This window comes from Podarcis vaucheri (genome assembly GCF_965113315.1).
Source record: "Podarcis vaucheri genome assembly, chromosome: 9".
Taxonomy (NCBI): Eukaryota; Metazoa; Chordata; class Lepidosauria; order Squamata; family Lacertidae; genus Podarcis; species Podarcis vaucheri.
This window is the reverse complement of record NC_138767.1, coordinates 16,941,181-16,958,682: the sequence shown is the minus strand read 5'-3', so window position 1 is coordinate 16,958,682 and position 17,502 is coordinate 16,941,181. Positions and strand designations below refer to the sequence as shown.

Sequence of the window (17,502 nt, the reverse complement as noted above, 5' to 3'; positions counted from 1 at the left end):
GCCAAAGCAAGTGTACCTGTTTTCATCAGAAGTCATGTCAAAACACAAGAGGAGCCCTGCTGGATCAGACCGGAGGGGTATCTGGTCCACCATTTTGTTTTCTTGGTGCCCCATCAGATGCCTGCAGGAAACTTGTAAGCAGTAGCCATCTCCCACTTGTTAGAAGGAGGTGCTTCAGTGAGTGAAAATAGTACAATGGAAAGTGCCTCCCCACACACTCCATTCAGCATTGGAGACACTGCTCCAAGTTCTTCCACCCTGTGAGGTCCGGCACATGTCTACTAGAAGCAGGGCCTTTTCAGTTGTGGTGCCAGCATTGTGAAATAGCTGTCATTGCTTAGGTAAACCCACCAGACACAGATACTTCAGGATAGGAGGAAAAACCTTGCTTTCTTTTATTTTTTAGAGAAGTGCTTAAAGTTGAGCTGATGTTGTTTCTATGGTTGGATTTTGATTCTCTTGTTCAATAGTTTCCTGGATTTGTTTAATTTGTTTTGCCGCTCCCCCCCCCCCCCACTTTTTTGTTTTTATTAATCTTGCTTGTCTTTACCGATGAGATATTGCTGGCTGGACAGACAAAGTATAACAGGATATAAAATTTGGAAATAAATAAGACTGCCAAATATTTAAAAGTTGGTGACACCCCCTGCCTTCTCCCTGTTTTTGAATCAAAGGGCCATGTATGGCAGGTGCATTTTTCTACTTGAGCACCAACCAGAAGCAACTGCTCCTTATCTCAATGAGGTGCAAATTATCACTGAAATAGAGCTAATTAGGGAAATTGCTGTTGTGACCAAGGAAATCCTCAGACTGTCAATTAAGCCTGTTGGAGATTAGGTTTCAGGTTAGTTCTGTTCACTAATAAGCTGAAAGGGATAAAGTATGCAGATAGCAAGAAACCTCTAAGTCATTGGAAGAGGATTGCTAGACAGAATCTGGTTGGAAAATGTAATTGAACAGATGGGCTGGGAATCAAAGGACCATGGAACCAATTCCATGCCCCCACCCCCAAGTGGGTTTGGACATTTTTTCAAGTGATGTTTGCTAACGAAGGAAGTTTGTAAAATCAGTTTTCAGCATGGCATCAGACAGGAGAGAAGGGTCAGGCTGGGCTAGTACCATTCTCCCATCCCCCATACACCTAAATTAGCTGATTAGTCTCTGACTCACTCCTGGTACCGTATTTTGCGCCCCATAGAACGCTCCGGCCCATAGGACGCACCAAGCCCTCTCGCTCTCCAGGCTTCAGCGAAAGCCTGCATTCGCCCCATAGGACGCACACACATTTCCCCTTCATTTTTGGAGGGGGAAAAGTGCGTCCTATAGGGCGAAAAATACAGTACTTCCTTAGATAGAACTCAAGGAAACTCAATTTAATGCTGTAATCCTGTACACATTTACCTAGGAGTAACCCCAATTAAATTCTGTGGTGCTTGCTTACTTGTGTAGTATGGTGCTCTGAATCTTTTCAACCCAATTCAGACATTGCACCAACCATAGTTGAGAATCCAAACCATGGCTGGGGCATCCAAACACACAGGCAAACTATGGTTTAGTGCTGCTGATCTGTTTTCTTTTTCTGTCTTGCTCATCAGTCTAGGTGAACAGCAGTTTTCTCTATGGTTTGTACATTCAGATATCATAGAAACCATAGTTAGCGTAATCCATTTTGCAGTCCTTCACTCCATGGTTTCTGATTCAGCTTTGCCAGTCAGTCACAATCAATGGTTTGTCAAATCAGGTGTCATTTTTCTTAGCCATGGTTTGGTATAATGGACTGAATCGAGCTTCCAAAGTACTGGGTAAACGATAAGGAGAATAACAAGGCCATTATAAAATCTAAAGAGAAGTCCAAGGTCATGTAATAGAAAAGGTTGTTATGAAAATACAAATGAGTTCCAGATGGTGTTTTTTAAAAAAAGCAACAGGAGCTGCAGGGAGTCAAAAACTACAAAAGGTTAATCATTTTTAAAATGGAGATTAAGAGATAGCAAGGATTCTGGCAGCTGATCTTAGCTGGGAAAGCTCAGCTCTGCTTCTGCTGTGATCTAAAATGAGTTGAGATATTTTTTTTCTGTAGCATGGAACTAAGGTGGCCCGGTTTATTCAAATGTGTTGGTGATGGCCTGGCATTTGTGGAGGCATTTATTGTAAACATTGCTGTACCACCGTCTCATCAGATCAGATTTCAGGGTGACGTACAACAGGTGTAGACGATGAACAACTTATATCTGTAACAAATTAACAAGCATTATAAATGGCAGCAGATAAAATGGGTAAGTCCAGCTGGGAAAAAATTGCAAAAAAAATGGTGAGGTCTGCAAATGCAAATTCAGGCATCAATTCAAACCTCACCAAATCGTAAGGCTAGCATTCTGAAAACTCACCCCAAACCATGTGTTCAGCCAGCCATTTCTCAATCATGGTTTGTCCAATTGGACATAACGACAAGCCGTAGTTCGGTTTCCCTGAACTACAGTTTGCCACAATGTCTGGATTTTACTTCCGAGATCAGGAACAGCCCTTAGGCTCATTTCTCATCTCATTCCTTCACTTCATTCACAACAGAGGAAGAGGAAAAGTTGCTGTTTCAGGTTCAGAGCAGTGTCCTTCACTTCATAATTCAGCTGTCTCATTTGATATTTGTGAAGATGCCACTGAAGAGTAAATAGAAGGCTCAGCCATAGTGCATTTTTCATTAAAAGTGACAGGGATCAACTCCTCTCTAATTATAGCTCCACACTGATCCCTAAGTGACTTTTAAGTTATTCTATACTTTTGTTTCTTTACAAGCATGTTTTACTGTTCTGTTGGCACTCTTTCTACGTTACCAAAAGTACTTAGCCACTATATTGCTGCTGTTTGGCTGGCAAACACAATACCCTTCGAGAAATGGCTTTTAGAAGGGTGGGAAATAATTGGCTCTCATGAGGACTGAGACGTTTATGCCTTGCCGAGCCATTTTAAAAATGCATTGCTGATTGAATCATCATTTCTCAAGCTTGGAGAATTGTAGCACAGCACTAACAAGGCCTCCTTTGGGCTATCCTGTCCCATTTGGATCTGTTGCAATTCTTGGAGAATGATGACCAGTTAAGGTTGAGGCGAGGAAGGTTCCAGAAGACCATTGTGTAGGGCAGGGAGGAAGAGCCTGCAGGTATATAACCTGGAAAAGAGGAGACAGAGAGGAGAGATGATAGCCATCTTCAAATATCTAAAGGGCTGCCACATGGAGGATGGAGCAAGCTTGTTTTCTCCTGCTCTGGAGGGTAGGACCCAAATCATTGAATTCAAGTGACAAGAAAAGAGATTCTGACGAAGCACCAGGAAGAACTTTCTTAAAGTAAGAGCTGTTTGACAGTGGAGCAGACTCCCTTGGAATGTGTTGGACTCTCCTCCCTTTGAGGTTTTTAAACAGAGGTCGAATGGCCGTCTGTCATGGATGCTTTAGTTGATATTCCTGCATAGAAGGTGGTTGGACTAGATGGCCCTTTAGACCAGCGGTTCTCAACCTTTAGGTCCCCAGATGTTGTTGGTCTACAACTCCCATCATCCCTGAGCTCTGGCCTTGCTAGCTAGGGGTGATGGGAGTTGTAGTCCAACAACAACTGGGGTCCCACAGGTTGAGAAAGGCTGCTTTAGACCCTTCCCACTCTACTGTTTTATGTTGTAGGACTCCAGCTGGGAACTGCAGAGAAAAGGGGAAATCAGCCATAAAAATAAAATACTTCTCTTTCTCTGCCTCCCCTGCTTTTCTGCCAATGGGAGTCTCCTGCTCAGGGGCTGCTTCTGGATCCAACCCAATTTGTATGCAATATTTGCAAAATAAAGTGTAAAATAAGATCTAGCCCTTCCTTCCCCAGTTTGGTACCCTCCAGATGTTATTGAAGAACAACTTCCATCAGGCCCAGCCCAATGGGCAAGGATGGTTGGCGTTGTAGTCTGGCAACATCAGGCAACAGCTTGATGCAGCTTCAGTGGTTCTCAACTATGGGTCCCCAGATGTTGGACTACAACTCCCATCATCCCTGACCACTGGTCATGCTGGCTAGGAATGATGGGAGTTGTAGTCCAACAACATCTGAGGACCCACAGGTTGAGAAACACTGATCTAACCCATCGTGTTTGGGCTGTGTCTCAAAATCTCCCTGAACCTCCTGTCTCTCTCTCTCCTTTCATACTAGGTTCAAGAAGTTACATCAGAGCAACCCATATTGTGACGGTCCAGATTTTGCCAGACTACAGCTGGCATCGTCCCTGGCCATTTGCCATGCTGGCTGGGGCTGGTGGGGGTTGTCGTTCAATAACCCCTGGATAGCCACAAGTTCACCACGACTGCCCCATGGCGATATTCTTCCTGGCAGCTTCTGTTCCCTGGTGCCCAATTTGGCTGGCATTCAGCTAGCTCATTACAGGCCGTTTGGCACGTCACATTTATTTATAATGTCCCCAACCTTGTTTCGTGTTTTTGCAGCGTGTCTTCTGGATTTGAAGGGATGAAGGAGCAGGAAATCTGCAACAAAATCATGGCCCAGATGCTGGAGAACTACACCGCCTTGTTCGAATGGGAACACCCGAGAAAGGAGAACGAAAAGCGCCCATGTGAAGATCTAGCAAAAATTATACTAGTGAAAGTGAGTGCCTGTATTAAGATTGTTTTGCATCCCTCTCTCCTTTGGGGTGGGGGGGTTCAAGTAATTGCACATGGTATCAAAGTAGTATCTTGGCAGGTGACATGGTAAAGTTTGCAATGAGCTCTGTGGGAGTTTCTCTTTTGATGGGAGGCTGTTCATCCTCTCCCCACCTCCAACTTCCAGTTGGAGAGCCAGTGTAGTGTAGTGGTTAAGAGCAGTTGATTCGTAATCTGGTGAACCGGGTTCGTGTCCCCGCTCCTCCACATGCAGCTGCTGGGTGACCTTGGGCTAGTCACACTTCTCTGAAGTCTCTCAGCCCCACTCACCTCACAGAGTGTTTGTTGTGGGGGAGGAAGGGAAAGGAGAATGTTAGCCGCTTTGAGACTCCTTAGGGTAGTGATAAAGCGGGATATCAAATCCAAACTTCTCCTCCTCCTCCTCTTCTTCTTCTTCTTCTTCTTCTTCCATGACTTTGGTCCAGGCTGCAGGTAACTTTCCTCCACTGTGGTTTGGATTCATCCAAATGTTGCCATGGGGGAGGCTATGGTCAACAGTGGAAGGGTTAGCAGTGGAGAGGAGGGCCTCAGCCCCATACCTGCTAGAGACATTTACCCACTCACGTCACCCACCTCTTGGCTCCGCCTTCTTTTCTCCTTGCAAGGAGAAAATAATACCAGTCTCTGTATAGTTTTCCCCTCTGTGGGAAGAAAAGCAAACAGGGGTGAAATTCTGAGCAGGAAAGCAGCCTGGAGGTAAAAGATAGCAGTGTCCCATGGTAGGTTTTTTTCCATTAGGAAAAGGAATGTTGTGCTCAAAGTGTGACATGTGGTTTAGATTTCCCCACCCCCAGTTTCAATACTGTAGTTTTGATTTTAATATGCTTCAGTTGTCTGTTGAGAACGCCAAAGCCAGAGTGTGCATAATGGATCCTGTTAAATTTTCATCATACCTCTTCTTTTCCAATCCTTCGAGACATACTGTTTAGACCTTTTGCTGCCAGCTGTCATTACATCCTGTAACGCAATGCTGTCCTTTGGCAGCAAGCCCCAGCCCCGTTAACCAGGAAAACCCGATAGGAGAAGATTACCGCTTCTGTGACTTTTGCCATCCCAGCTCACAACCCCTGGAACTCTGCGTCTCCTCCTTGGGCTTGCAAGACTCTCGAAGCCTTTCACTTTAGGCATGTTAAGATTTTCATACAAAGTTAAATTCCTTTTCTCCTTTAACGCTCGCTAAATACTGGCTTGGGTGTGGTGCTAATCCAGCAAAATGCTAATACTTACTGACTGCTTATTTCTGAATGAAACCCTGTAACATTCATACTGAGCTGAAAAGTTTTGAGAGCGATGGGGGACCTGTGGCCTTCTCCCCTGTCATCTATGACTGCTGGCCATGCTGGCTGGGGGAGAGGGGGGGCTGGAGTCTCACAGGTGCCTCATCCCTGCATTTGGAAATGCTCCTCTAAGTGTAAGAGCTGCTCAGCAGTTGAACAGACTGCCGGGGGAGAGGGGGTGCTGGCCTCTCCTCTAGAAGCATATAAGCAGAGATTGGATGAACATCTGCCAGGCAGGCCTACACTGCAAATTTTGCACTGCTGTCAGGGACTGGCTGGATGAAGAGGAATGGTGGGAAGCACCAGCTGGGGAACAAACCCTAGAGGAAGAAGCCTCAGAGCCAGGCGATTGGTGGTGGGACACTGAGGAGAGGACAGAGGGAAAAGGGGCTTGATACTGAAGGGGCAACAGGGTTTAGTGAGCGGGAAGAGCCAGTGGCAAGGAGCAGTTCAGACTCAGAGGCTGATGCAGAAGAGGAGGAGTCAAGAGACTGCTGAAAAATTCCGGGAGTCTCCCTCTCCTGCTGCAACAAACTCCCCTAGCCCTATTCTCTGAAGAACGCACAACCAGAGGTACACAGGCGTAGTTTTGAGACTGCTTGAGCAACATCCAGAGATAGAGTCTTAGAGCAGTGCAGAGGGAGGGGAAACCCTCAGGCCTGGCAACTCCTGTATAGTTGTGTCCCTATAGGGACGTGGGTGGGGCTGTGGTCTAAACCACTGAGCCTCTTGGGCTTGCCAATCAGAAGGTTGGCGGTTCAAATCCCCGCAACGGGGTGAGCTCCCATTGCTCTGTCTCAGCTTCTGCCAACCTAGCAGCACGAGAGCATACCAGTGCAAGTAGATAAATAGGTACCGCTGTGGTGGGAAGGTAAACTGTGTTTCTGTGTGCTCTGGTACTCGTCACGGTGTCCTGTTGTGCCAGAAGTGGTTTAGTCATGCTGGTCACATTACCAGGAAAGCGGTCTGTGGACAAACGGCGGCTCCCTTGGCCTGAAAGCAAGATGAGTGCCGCAACCCCATAGTTGTCTTTGACTGGACTTAACTGTCCAGGGGTCCTTTACCTTTTTTACCTATAGGGGCAAGGCCTGCTGGGAAGTGTTGCCGTTTCCTTGAACAAAGGGTTAACCACACCAACAAACTCTGCTTCTTGCGTGCTGACCTGCGTCTGGCTCCAGCCCTGACAACTGAGCAGGGAATTGAACTGCATGATCTCTAGGGTAACTTCCTTAACTCTGTGATCCTGTGATCCACTCTTTGTGTCAAGCACCTCTGCTGTTGCACTGTCAATGTAAAGTAATTATCCTCTGCTATACCAGAGTTCATGCCAGCAGTAAAGCCATAAATGCAGGCAGTATACTTGTAAGTAAAGCATGTGAAGGCACTGCCAACAAAATCTTAATTGTTTTCCTTAATTACTGTTTCCTCTCCAAAAGAACATTTTCTTCCCATAGGGCCTATATCTGTTTATACTTCATGGAGCAGATGGGTATTTTTACTGCGGGATCAGTGGGGTGGAAATAGGATAAGACAACAAAACATTGTTAAATAAGGAGTGATGCGGAGAGCTGTCCAATCCCTTGCAGGTGAAAGTTAACAACGTCTTCGTCCTTTACCTTTGATATCCTTTTTAGCTGCCAGGGAAGGGGCGGAATCGTCTGCCACATCTATCGTGCATGAGTCAACCAGAGTCATCACTTGGACATCTCTTTCAAAGGATGACGAATCTTTAAATAGCCCTTCCCACAACAAGTGCATAATATCTTTCTCTGTCTGTATGAGTCAACAGAGTTTACTTTGATACTCCTGCTCAGTTCTAACATCACTGCGCAAGCTGTGAAGTGGCTAAGACTAAACCATAGGTTAGAACTATACAGTGGAACCTTGGTTGTCAAACGTAATCTGTTCCGGAAGACCGTTTGACTTCCGAAATGTTTGACAACCGAGGTGCAATTGCCGGTCGGCAAAATCCGTTGGAAAAATGGAGAAATGCGCCTCAGAAGGCTTTCGACTTCCGAGGCACGTTCGAAAACAAGCATTCACTTGTTGTCAGTGTTCAAAAACCGAAACGTTCGACTTGCGAAGCATTCGACAACTGAGGTTCCACTGTAGCCTGAGCTTCTACATGTATAGAAAACAAACCTTGGTTTGGCTCTGCTTATGTGTTTTTTGTTTTTCAGTCCCTTGAGCTCTTAGCTTCATAACTTCACTCCCAGCAATGTGGTGCGACAGTCTATGGAAGATACCTCATAAACTAAAAGTAGAGCTCGAATGGCAGTTTTTTTTAAAATGTAATGGCATGGTTTTATTTCTCATACAACTATTGAGGTACATGGTCACTCAGTGTCAACAGTATGTGCAAATATCTCACTCATTTAAGACTATATAGAAACCATAGTCTGAAAAATTATGGAGTTCACAGCTCGAGAATACTTTCATTTTTATAAATCTTTATTATTTGCAAAGGGAATCTTTGGATGAGGTAATTATCACTTTGGACCTGCGCTGTATCTTTGTACTTTTGCCCTTCCATGGAATCATAGAATTGGAGAGTTGGAAGGGACATTGAGGGCCATCTAATCCAATACAGGATTCTCAACTAAGGCATCCATGACCGATGGCCATCCGACCTCTGCTTAAAAACCTCCAAGGAAGGGGAGTCCACCACTTCTCACGGGAGTCTGTTCCAGTGTCGAACAGCTCTTGCTGTCTGAAAGTTCTTCCTGATGTTTAGTCAGAATCTCCTTTCTTGTAACTTGAACCCATGGTTCAGGCCCTAGCCTCCAGAGCAGGAGAAAAAAGGCCTCCATTTGACAGATATTTGAAGATGGCTGTCATATCTCCTCTCCACCTCCCTCTTTTCCAGGCTAAACATACTCAACTCCCTCAACCATTCCTCATAAGGCTTGGTTTCTAGACCCTTGATCATCTTGGTCGCCCTCCTCAGCACACATTCCAGCTGGTCCACATCCTTCTTAAATTGTGGTGCCCAGAACTGGACACAGTACTCCAGGTGTGGTCTGAACCAAGGCAGAAAGTATAGAGCAATACGCCTTTTGATTTTTTTTTTTTTAGCCCCATCCCCCCTTTCGTTACACTTGCACTTTTAGCAAATCCAGATTTGTTTATTTTTTTAAAAAATGATAACATAAAGGAGATGTAAGCACTTAGATTCAAAACATGTGATACAAAACAAGGTTGTTTTTCAGATCGCATGAACAAAGCCATGCTTAGAAATAGCATGCTGTTCCTAATTTCACACTCCAACCCCCCTGACACACACACACTTTTTTTTGTTTCCCCCTTTTTTCTCTTTCCTTTTTTTAAATTTCTTTTTATTGAATTTCACTTAAATAACCAAAAGAAAATACAAAACAACAGTTACAGAAAAAAGAAAAGAAAAAAAGGGGGGGGGGAAGATATCCATACATAACACAAAAATAGCATCAATTTCCATTACAGTTCCTTGTCTTACTCCTTGAATCTTTATATCTTTAGATATTTAGATCTTTCCTCTACACACCTATTGACCTCCTTCCCTCCCGATTTCGGGCTTCTTGATAAAAATTCTTCCTTTTTTCTGTAGCTAAGAGTTGTTAATGGTTTGCGCATCATAAGATTTATATCACACCTGCTGTAGTTTTTAAGTTTCTATAGTTTCCTTCAATATATACCATAAATTTATTCCAATCGCTACTAAACTTTGTATTTTTTTGGTTTCTAATTTTTTGCGTCATTTTTGCTAATTCAACATATTCAAATAATTTTGTTTGCCAATCTCTGACCGTTGGGGTATTTGGACTTTTCCAATTTTGTGCAATTAATATTCTAGCCGCTACTGTCAAATATTGGAATAGTGTTTTATCTTCTTTTTTAATTTCATCCCCAGTTATTCCTAATAGGAAGGCCTCTGGTCTTTTAGGGAAAGTGTATTTAAATATATTTTTTAACTCGTTATAAATCAGATCCCAAAATTTCTTCATTTCTTCGCAAGTCCACCACATATGGTAGAAATTGCCTTCTTTAATTTTACACTTCCAGGAGGCCTTATTTCCTGTTTTGTACATTTTTCCTAATTTTGCTGGTGTGATGTACCACCTGTACATCATCTTTTCTAAATTTTCTCACACCCTTTTTTTGGTTAACTGTGTGTAATGTCTCATTCTAGGAGGCTGGCTGCAAGCAGACACCATCACTCATTCGGACAAGTGTGGACAGAGAATTGCCAAAGCTGAGTCCAAGGCACAAGGTACAGAAAAATTGGTGTGTTCGCCATCATACTTTCCTATTGCTGCATTTGCTTTGAACTGCATTTCTTCTTTTCGCTTGTTTCCATCTTTCAGGATTGGGAGCTGTGCTTTTGAACTAATTCCAAGGGGATTGGGGCCGCTGGGACTAGCGGCACTAGCCCTATTGAGGTTTTTGTGTTTTATACAGTGGTACCTCGGGTTAAGAACTTAATTTGTTCTGGAGGTCCATTCTTAACCTGAAACTGTTCTTAACCTGAGCTACCACTTTAGCTAATGGGGCCTCCTGCTGCTGCCGCTGCGCTGCCACCGCACAATTTCTGTTCTCATCCTAAAGCAAAGTTCTTAACCCGAGGTAACCTGAAGTGTCTGTAACCTGAAGTGTCTGTAACCTGAGGTACCACTGTACTGAGTTGGACCAGTGGTCCATTTAGCCCAGAATTGTCCTCTCTGACTGGCAGCATCTCTCCAGAATTTCGGATAGCGGTATTTCCCAGGCCTACCTGGAGATGCTGGGGATCAAACCTGTGACCTTCTGTATGCAAAACAGGTGCCCTGCCACTAAGCTACAGCCATCTGTTGTGTCAAGAAGGAGAGTGGGGTACCTTTGATGGCCCTGCCCCGTCTGTCACGTTCCCAGCTGCCCAGCCTTCCATGTGTTGGCACTAGACATCTGCACTGGGAAGGATGCTAAATTGTGTGGAGGGTAGAACAGCCTCCTTGCAGCAGAATTCCAATCAGAGCTTATGGAAGATGTTGGGGCAGGGCTGATTGGACCACGATGGAGGGGGTTCGGCCAATGAGCATAGCCCTATTCTCTTCCCTCATAGGATTGAGAATCTCTGGAATGGGCTGTTGTCAGCAGTGTTAGAAACTCAGACATATAAGCTGGGCGCCAAATGACTCCTTAAACCAGGGTTACAGTCGCCAAAACAGAATGCCTTGTTGCCATTTTGGGGCCAGATGGCTCGGAAGTCATGTTTTGGTTCATTCTGATTGTGCAGATAAAATACAGCGGATAGAATTCCACAGGGTGTGTTGCTGTTGTGTGAAAACAGTCAAAATCCATGGATCCCCAGGCATGCACCTCCAAATGGTGGAAACGTCAGGTGCCATCCTGACACCCTGGGCAATCTCACTTATTCGCAAGTGGTTGATAGGTAAAGGTAAAGGGACCCCTGACCATTAGGTCCAGTTGTGACCGACTGTGGGGTTGCGGCGCTCATCTCGCTTTAGTGGCCGAGGGAGCCGGCGTACAGCTTCCGGGTCATGTGGCCAGCATGACTAAGCCGCTTCTGGCGAACCAGAGCAGCGCACGGAAACGCCATTTACCTTCCCGCCCATTTATCTACTTGCACTTTGAGGTGCTTTTGAACTAAGGTTGGCAGGAGCAGGGACCGAGCAACGGGAGCTCACCTCGTCGCGGGGATTCGAACCGCCAACCTTCTGTTCGGCAAGTCCTAGGCTCTGTGGTTTAACCCACAGCGCCACCCGTGTCTCATTATAATTCATCTTACTTTGCACTAATTGCTGTTTTGCATAATTTAATTTGGGGAGGCTGCCAGGAGCTGCGAAGGATTCTTGATGCCCGACACCCAAACACTAGGACTGCTTATTCACCTCTGGCTTTTCAAATCTTAGCAGGCATTGCCCACAACACTTTAAAGTGTTAAAGGACTAGGAGGATCTTTCGTTTTTTAAAAATGAAAACTGAGAAGATGATGAACCTGAAATTTGCAGGCGTTTCTTCTGCATGCGCAACTTTTAAAGGGATTGGGCATTTCCAGACTGTCACTATTTTCAGATGAGATCGCAACAAATTCAGGCAGCGTCATGAAAGCTGATTTGGAGCTCTTGTGCATCAGAACTGCTTCCCCCCAAAAATCTGACTTTTGTTGCAATATGGACCATGATGGGGAAATGCAGTGTGGAATATTATTTGCTGGACACATTCAGTCATGTGGCCTCCCATCTGCTGGTTGGCTGTGGTCTAGCTCAGACACGTTTTTCCCACCTCCATGTGATGCTTAATCATATGTCAATTTTCCTCTGATGTTTCCAAGTGGAAGATTAACTGGGTGGAAGGACGTCTTAACCATTTCCCTGCAGTGGTTTTCCTGCAAAAAGAAAAAGAAAAAAAAGCCTTCCAGTTGTTCCCCATATTATGGGGGGAAAGATAGGGTGTAGAGGAAAAACAGAAAATTCAAGCTGCAACAAACACCCTCTCCCCAGAGGAAAGGTGTTAAAATCCCCCTCTCCCCCATACTTCAGGCTTCTGTTGTGACCTTTGTGGCTGTGTATTGTAAAAGCATAAAATACTCGGGGGAAATGTGTGTGAGGCAAAGCGTCATGTGGAGTTCATCTCTGAGACATAAGCCAGAGCCCTAAATTTAAATGCAGGCTTAAGGCGTGTTTTGTTTGAAGGGGGAGTTTGCGCAGAATATCTGGCACAAGTGACGCTTGATCAGCTCTGCAAATTTTGGACACTTAGGGCACAGAAGCTCACAGGCAGCCTGAACCCCTCAACTTCTCTGCAAATTCTGCAGAGCTTTTGAAAGTAAATATTTTTTGATATGTTGGGTTGCCAGATATGTCTCCCTCCCAACCTCACCAACTGGTTTAAAATGTGGACTGTTGTTCAGCAGAGAGTTATTGTTGCTTTTTGAGAGTCTTGTTTGTGGTATCCTTGCCCTCCACAGCAAATGTTCTCCATGAGAGCTTTGCTTTCTTCCATAACTGGGGCGTGCTCTAATTAAGGATTGCTTTTCAGTCAGTAGATAAATCAGGCACTTATTTTGGAAGAACCAGATAAACAACGAAGGTTCCTTAGATATGACCCCAGCTGTACTCCACACTTGGCCTGTTCCAGCACGTATGCCCAGCTCTTTGGCAAATTGACAGGAGATATTTAGCCATTCCCCTGCCATATATCAATGTTTGTTTTGGATATTGGTTCAGTTTTGACACTGGTGCCTTAACACCCCGCCCACTGCAGTGCACCCAGAGCTCAAGTACTCGCAAGTTATGTACTCATAAAGTTGTATTTATGCTATCTTTGGTGCCTGTTCCCAGGGGCACTTGATACCTCGACACGCGAATGTATAAGGGCGGGCATGCTAAAATAGGGATCTGTTGCATATAGATCATTGGACCCGGTGAACTTGAATATTAAAGCAAGCTAGGCTTCTACCGTCCCAGACTGAAGAGAGCGTCTGCCTCTAATGTTTGTATTGACGGCTCGAGAGCTGATCCGGGAAAGTGAGCCAGCCTTGAAATATTGTTGATGCACCCTTTGCAGACTGGGGATTGACAGGTTCACCGTGTGCTTGTAGCAGTGATGTTTTAACCATTTGTTAAATTGGCCAGCAGCCCAGTTTGCAGCTGCAGGAGAACCACGATGGCTGTGCCGTCTTGCTTCTCATTGGGTATGTTGTCTGGTTCTTTTCTTCATTCCACATCAGTGTTCAATGCCTTTCCTTATGCATCTTGGCGTAATTTTGCATAAGTAAAAGGTAAAGGGACTTGTGCCCATTAGGTCCAGTTGTGGCCAACTCCGGGGTTGCGGCGCTCATCTCGCTTTATTGGCCGAGGGAGCCGGCGTGCAGCTTCTGGGTCATGTGGCCAGCATGACTAAGCCGCTTCTGGTGAACCAGAGCAGCTCACGGAAATGCCGTTTACCTTCCCGCCGGAGTGGTACCTATTTATCTACTTGCACTTTGACATGCTTTCGAACTGCTAGGTTGGCAGGAGCAGGGACCAAGCAACGGGATCTCACCCCGTCGTGGGGATTCGAACCACCGACCTTCTGATCAGCAAGTCCTAGGCTCTGTGGTTTAACCCACAGCGCCGCCCGCGTCCCTTCTTGCATAAGAACATAATATAAAAACAGCCCTTCTGGATCAGGCCAAAGGCCTACCTAGTCCAGCATCCTGTTCTCGCAGACACCAACTGGATGGCTATGGGGAGCCCGAAAGCAAGACACGAGCGCGGCAGCACTCTTCCCCACGTGTGATTCTCAGCAACTGCTATACAGTGGTACCTTGATTCTCAAACTTAATCCGTTCCGGAAGTCCGTTCCGAAACCAAAGCATTCCAAAACCAAGGCGCGCTTTCCCATTAAAAGTAATGCAAAATGGATTAATCCATTCCAGACTTTTGAAAACAACCCCTAAAACAGCAATTTAACATGAATTTTATTATCTAACGAGACCATTGATCCATAAAACGAAAGCAATAATCAATGTATTTTTTAAATAATATTTATTCAACAATCAAAAGCTTCAAAAATTTAAACATAAAATACAAAAACCAAAAAAAGCTACAAAAATAAGAAAATACAAAACAAAACACATAGAAGTACACAATAAAAAACAGTTAACAGAATAGAAAAAAGAAGAAGAAAAAACACCAAAGGAGAAAGCAGGGGAAAAAAATAGTATTCTCATATCTTATACCTCATTCACTAGTTTCTTGACCTCCTCACACCTCCCTTTTTGTATTCCAGTTCAGATATTTAGTTCAGCAAGTCCTTACCCTCTATCATTCAGGTAAAGGTAAAGGTGCCCCTGACCAACAGGTCCAGTCGTGACCGACTCTGGGGTTGCGCGCTCATCTCGCTCAAGAGGCCGGGAGCCGGCGCTTGTCCGAAGACAGCTTCTGGGTCACGTGGCCAGCGTGACGAAGCTGCAGCTGGTGAGCCAGCACCAGAGCAGCACACGGAAACGCCGTTTACCTTCCCGCTGGAGAGCGGTCCCTATTTATCTACTCGCACTTTGAGGTGCTTTCGAACTGCTAGGTGGGCAGGAGCTGGGACCGAGCAATAATCAATGTACCATACTATAAAATAAATAAGACAGTATTGTAGATGATAAAAATAAAAATTACATTTTTTTTCCTTACCTTCACTGATGATAGTCATTGTTTCGATGGGGGGCTTTTCCTCAATCAATCAATCAGTAGCTGAACTGGGTTCCCCACAGTCACAAAAACAAATTAACCCCAAAAGCCTCAAAAACAAAAGCGCTAAATACAGTGGTACCTTGGTTGTCAAACTTATTTTGTTCCGAAATGTTTGAAAACCAAGGCACAGCTTCTGATTGGTGCAGGTGCCCCAGAAACAATAGCCGACAACCGCATTGGACGTTTGGCTTCCGAAAAACGTTCAAAAACCGGAACACTTACTTCCAGGTTTTCGGAGTTTGAGAACCAAGGCGTTGAGTACCAAGGTGTTTGAGAACCAAGGTACCACTGTATTGCCTCTGACAGGGGAAGTAGGAAGAAGGCCCCATGACTAATAGGTGTTGACAGCCTTGTCCTCCACAAATCGGTCCGTAATTCCCTTTTTAAGCCATGTGATTATTTGCCCATCACACCATCATGTGATGGCGATTCTCATAGTGTGAAAAAGTACATTCTATTGCATGTCTTGAACCTCCCAACATTCATTGGATGGCCCCATCCACTTTTTATGAAGATTACCCGCTCTGGAATCCCACAGCTAATTCTCCCTTGGTCTCCTTGCTGGCCAAAATAGGACTAATTTAGCCATCTAGCCCTGGTGATCATCTAATGTTTATTGGATGGTTTTTTTTCCACTAAATTGATTTTTGAATTCTGAATTTATGGTTATTCACGTTTTGTACTGTATTTTATGCTGTATTTGTTGCATCAACTAAGTGTTTTAAATTTGTTGTTAACCGCCCTGAGCCCGATTTTCTGAACCAGGAAAGAATTTATTATTGTTATTATTATTATTATTATTTTATTATATTATGCCTGGCTAGGATAAGCAACGTGGTGCCCTCCGGATATTATTGGACTCCATCTTCCATCTTCCCTGGCCTGCAGGTCCAATGATCTAGGATGTTGGGAGTTGAAGTCCAACCATATCTGGACGGTACCACTTTGGCTGCCCCTGGTTTTACATATAAACCAAGTTTACATTTTGTTTCGTAATCTGACCAAAAATCCTGGAAGGTTGACCTCCTTGACCAAGTTCATTCAGCAACACCCATTTCTCTACACAAGCTACGTGCCAGTTTAATTCTGCGGATTAATGCCATTCTCAGGAAACCGTTTTTAGAATGCTGGAAGGAGTGACAAAGTCCCATTTCTCCACTTGTATATTCCAGTCATCTGAGTTGAGCAAGAGACTTAACATTTCCCAGTACATGAAACCTGAGTCAACTCAGGTCTGACTGTCAGATATAGAAACAATCCGCTGGTTAGTCATCACTTCCCCCATCCTTGTGTGTAACTCTGGAACTCAAGCAGCTTTTATTGTGCCGTATAGAAGAACCGGGCGAAATGTGGGAATGCACAGAGACTTACCATGCGCAAAGGAGGTCCCAGAGTGGAAAGGAACCAGAGCCCTCTGTTGAAACCTCACGAATTGTTGTGGATAGGAGAAGATTGGCAAAAGTTATTAGAAGCCTCAGGCTTTTCCACCCTTCCACCAGACCTTTCAGGAAAAGGTTTTTTCATATATCCTGTTTCCTTGGAAACATCAGGACCAGTGGCTGCTTTTATATTTTTTTTTAAAAAAAATGTGGAGAGATAAATCTGCCCTTTGTACATGTTTCCCTTCAGTTGTTTCAGCAAATTAAGTGTATTTTATATTCCCAAGAGCTGAGTAAAATTCACTATTTAGTTCTGGTTTTTTCGTAGAAGGCAGATGACCCCTGTCTCAAAGTGCTTTTTGGACCTTTTGGCAACCTTGTGTAATGAAAGGAAGTGTCATTGGAGAAAAATGGCTAAATTGACCCATCTTTATGTTACCCACCTCGTGCCCAGTAGCAGCTCTGGGATTTAGCGGGGAGTTTGCAGGATGGGGTGGAGAGCACAATAAAACATTGCATTCACCTGGAAGAGGTGCACCATAAATTTAATGTACATGACTTCACCCAAAGAATCCTGGGAAACTGGTTTATTAAGGGCGCTGGGAATTTGTAGATCTGTGAGATCTATAAATCTTTGGGGAACGCAATGTGCTTTAAATGTTTGACATGTATGCAGTCGAAGAGGTGTGACTCTGGCTTTCTTGCATGCAACATAAGATTGTGGTCTTATAAGGGCAGTTAGCCCTTTGTTCATTTGCAACCCTGGTGCATAGCCAAGCTTTCTGCCCTAGAGATTTCACAGCATTGGCAAAAAACAGCTCGCCACACCCAATACATACACACAAACACACACCAGCTAGCCATTCTTTAGTTTATCTAAATAGTCCGTTTCCTCTTTCAGTGAGAATGTTTACTTCTTTCTTTGGGCAATCTGTAGAAGGCAATTCGCC

The 17,502-nt window shown here is 44.5% G+C and overlaps 1 protein-coding gene and 1 long non-coding RNA gene across 4 annotated transcripts in view; one reads left to right on the top strand and one right to left on the bottom strand.

Annotated features, from left to right (window-relative positions):
* The window catches only part of FAM13A (family with sequence similarity 13 member A), a 158,204-nt gene that overhangs the window by 28,484 nt on the left and 112,218 nt on the right, over positions 1-17,502 (top strand). For 2 of the 3 annotated variants that reach the window (XM_082236349.1, XM_082236348.1), the window contains 2 exons: positions 4,475-4,634; positions 10,136-10,216. In XM_082236349.1, coding sequence (XP_082092475.1) covers positions 4,475-4,634; positions 10,136-10,216 — 241 coding nt within the window. Of the gene's footprint in view, positions 1-4,474; positions 4,635-10,135; positions 10,231-17,502 lie in introns of those variants that run through there. The other variant, XM_082236350.1, reaches the window with a different exon arrangement.
* LOC309540195 lies at positions 5,097-11,295 on the bottom strand. The gene is made up of 3 exons (XR_014223120.1): positions 10,820-11,295; positions 5,264-5,331; positions 5,097-5,175 (listed from the first exon to the last, which is right to left on the bottom strand). It is a non-coding gene; the product is annotated as an uncharacterized lncRNA (long non-coding RNA).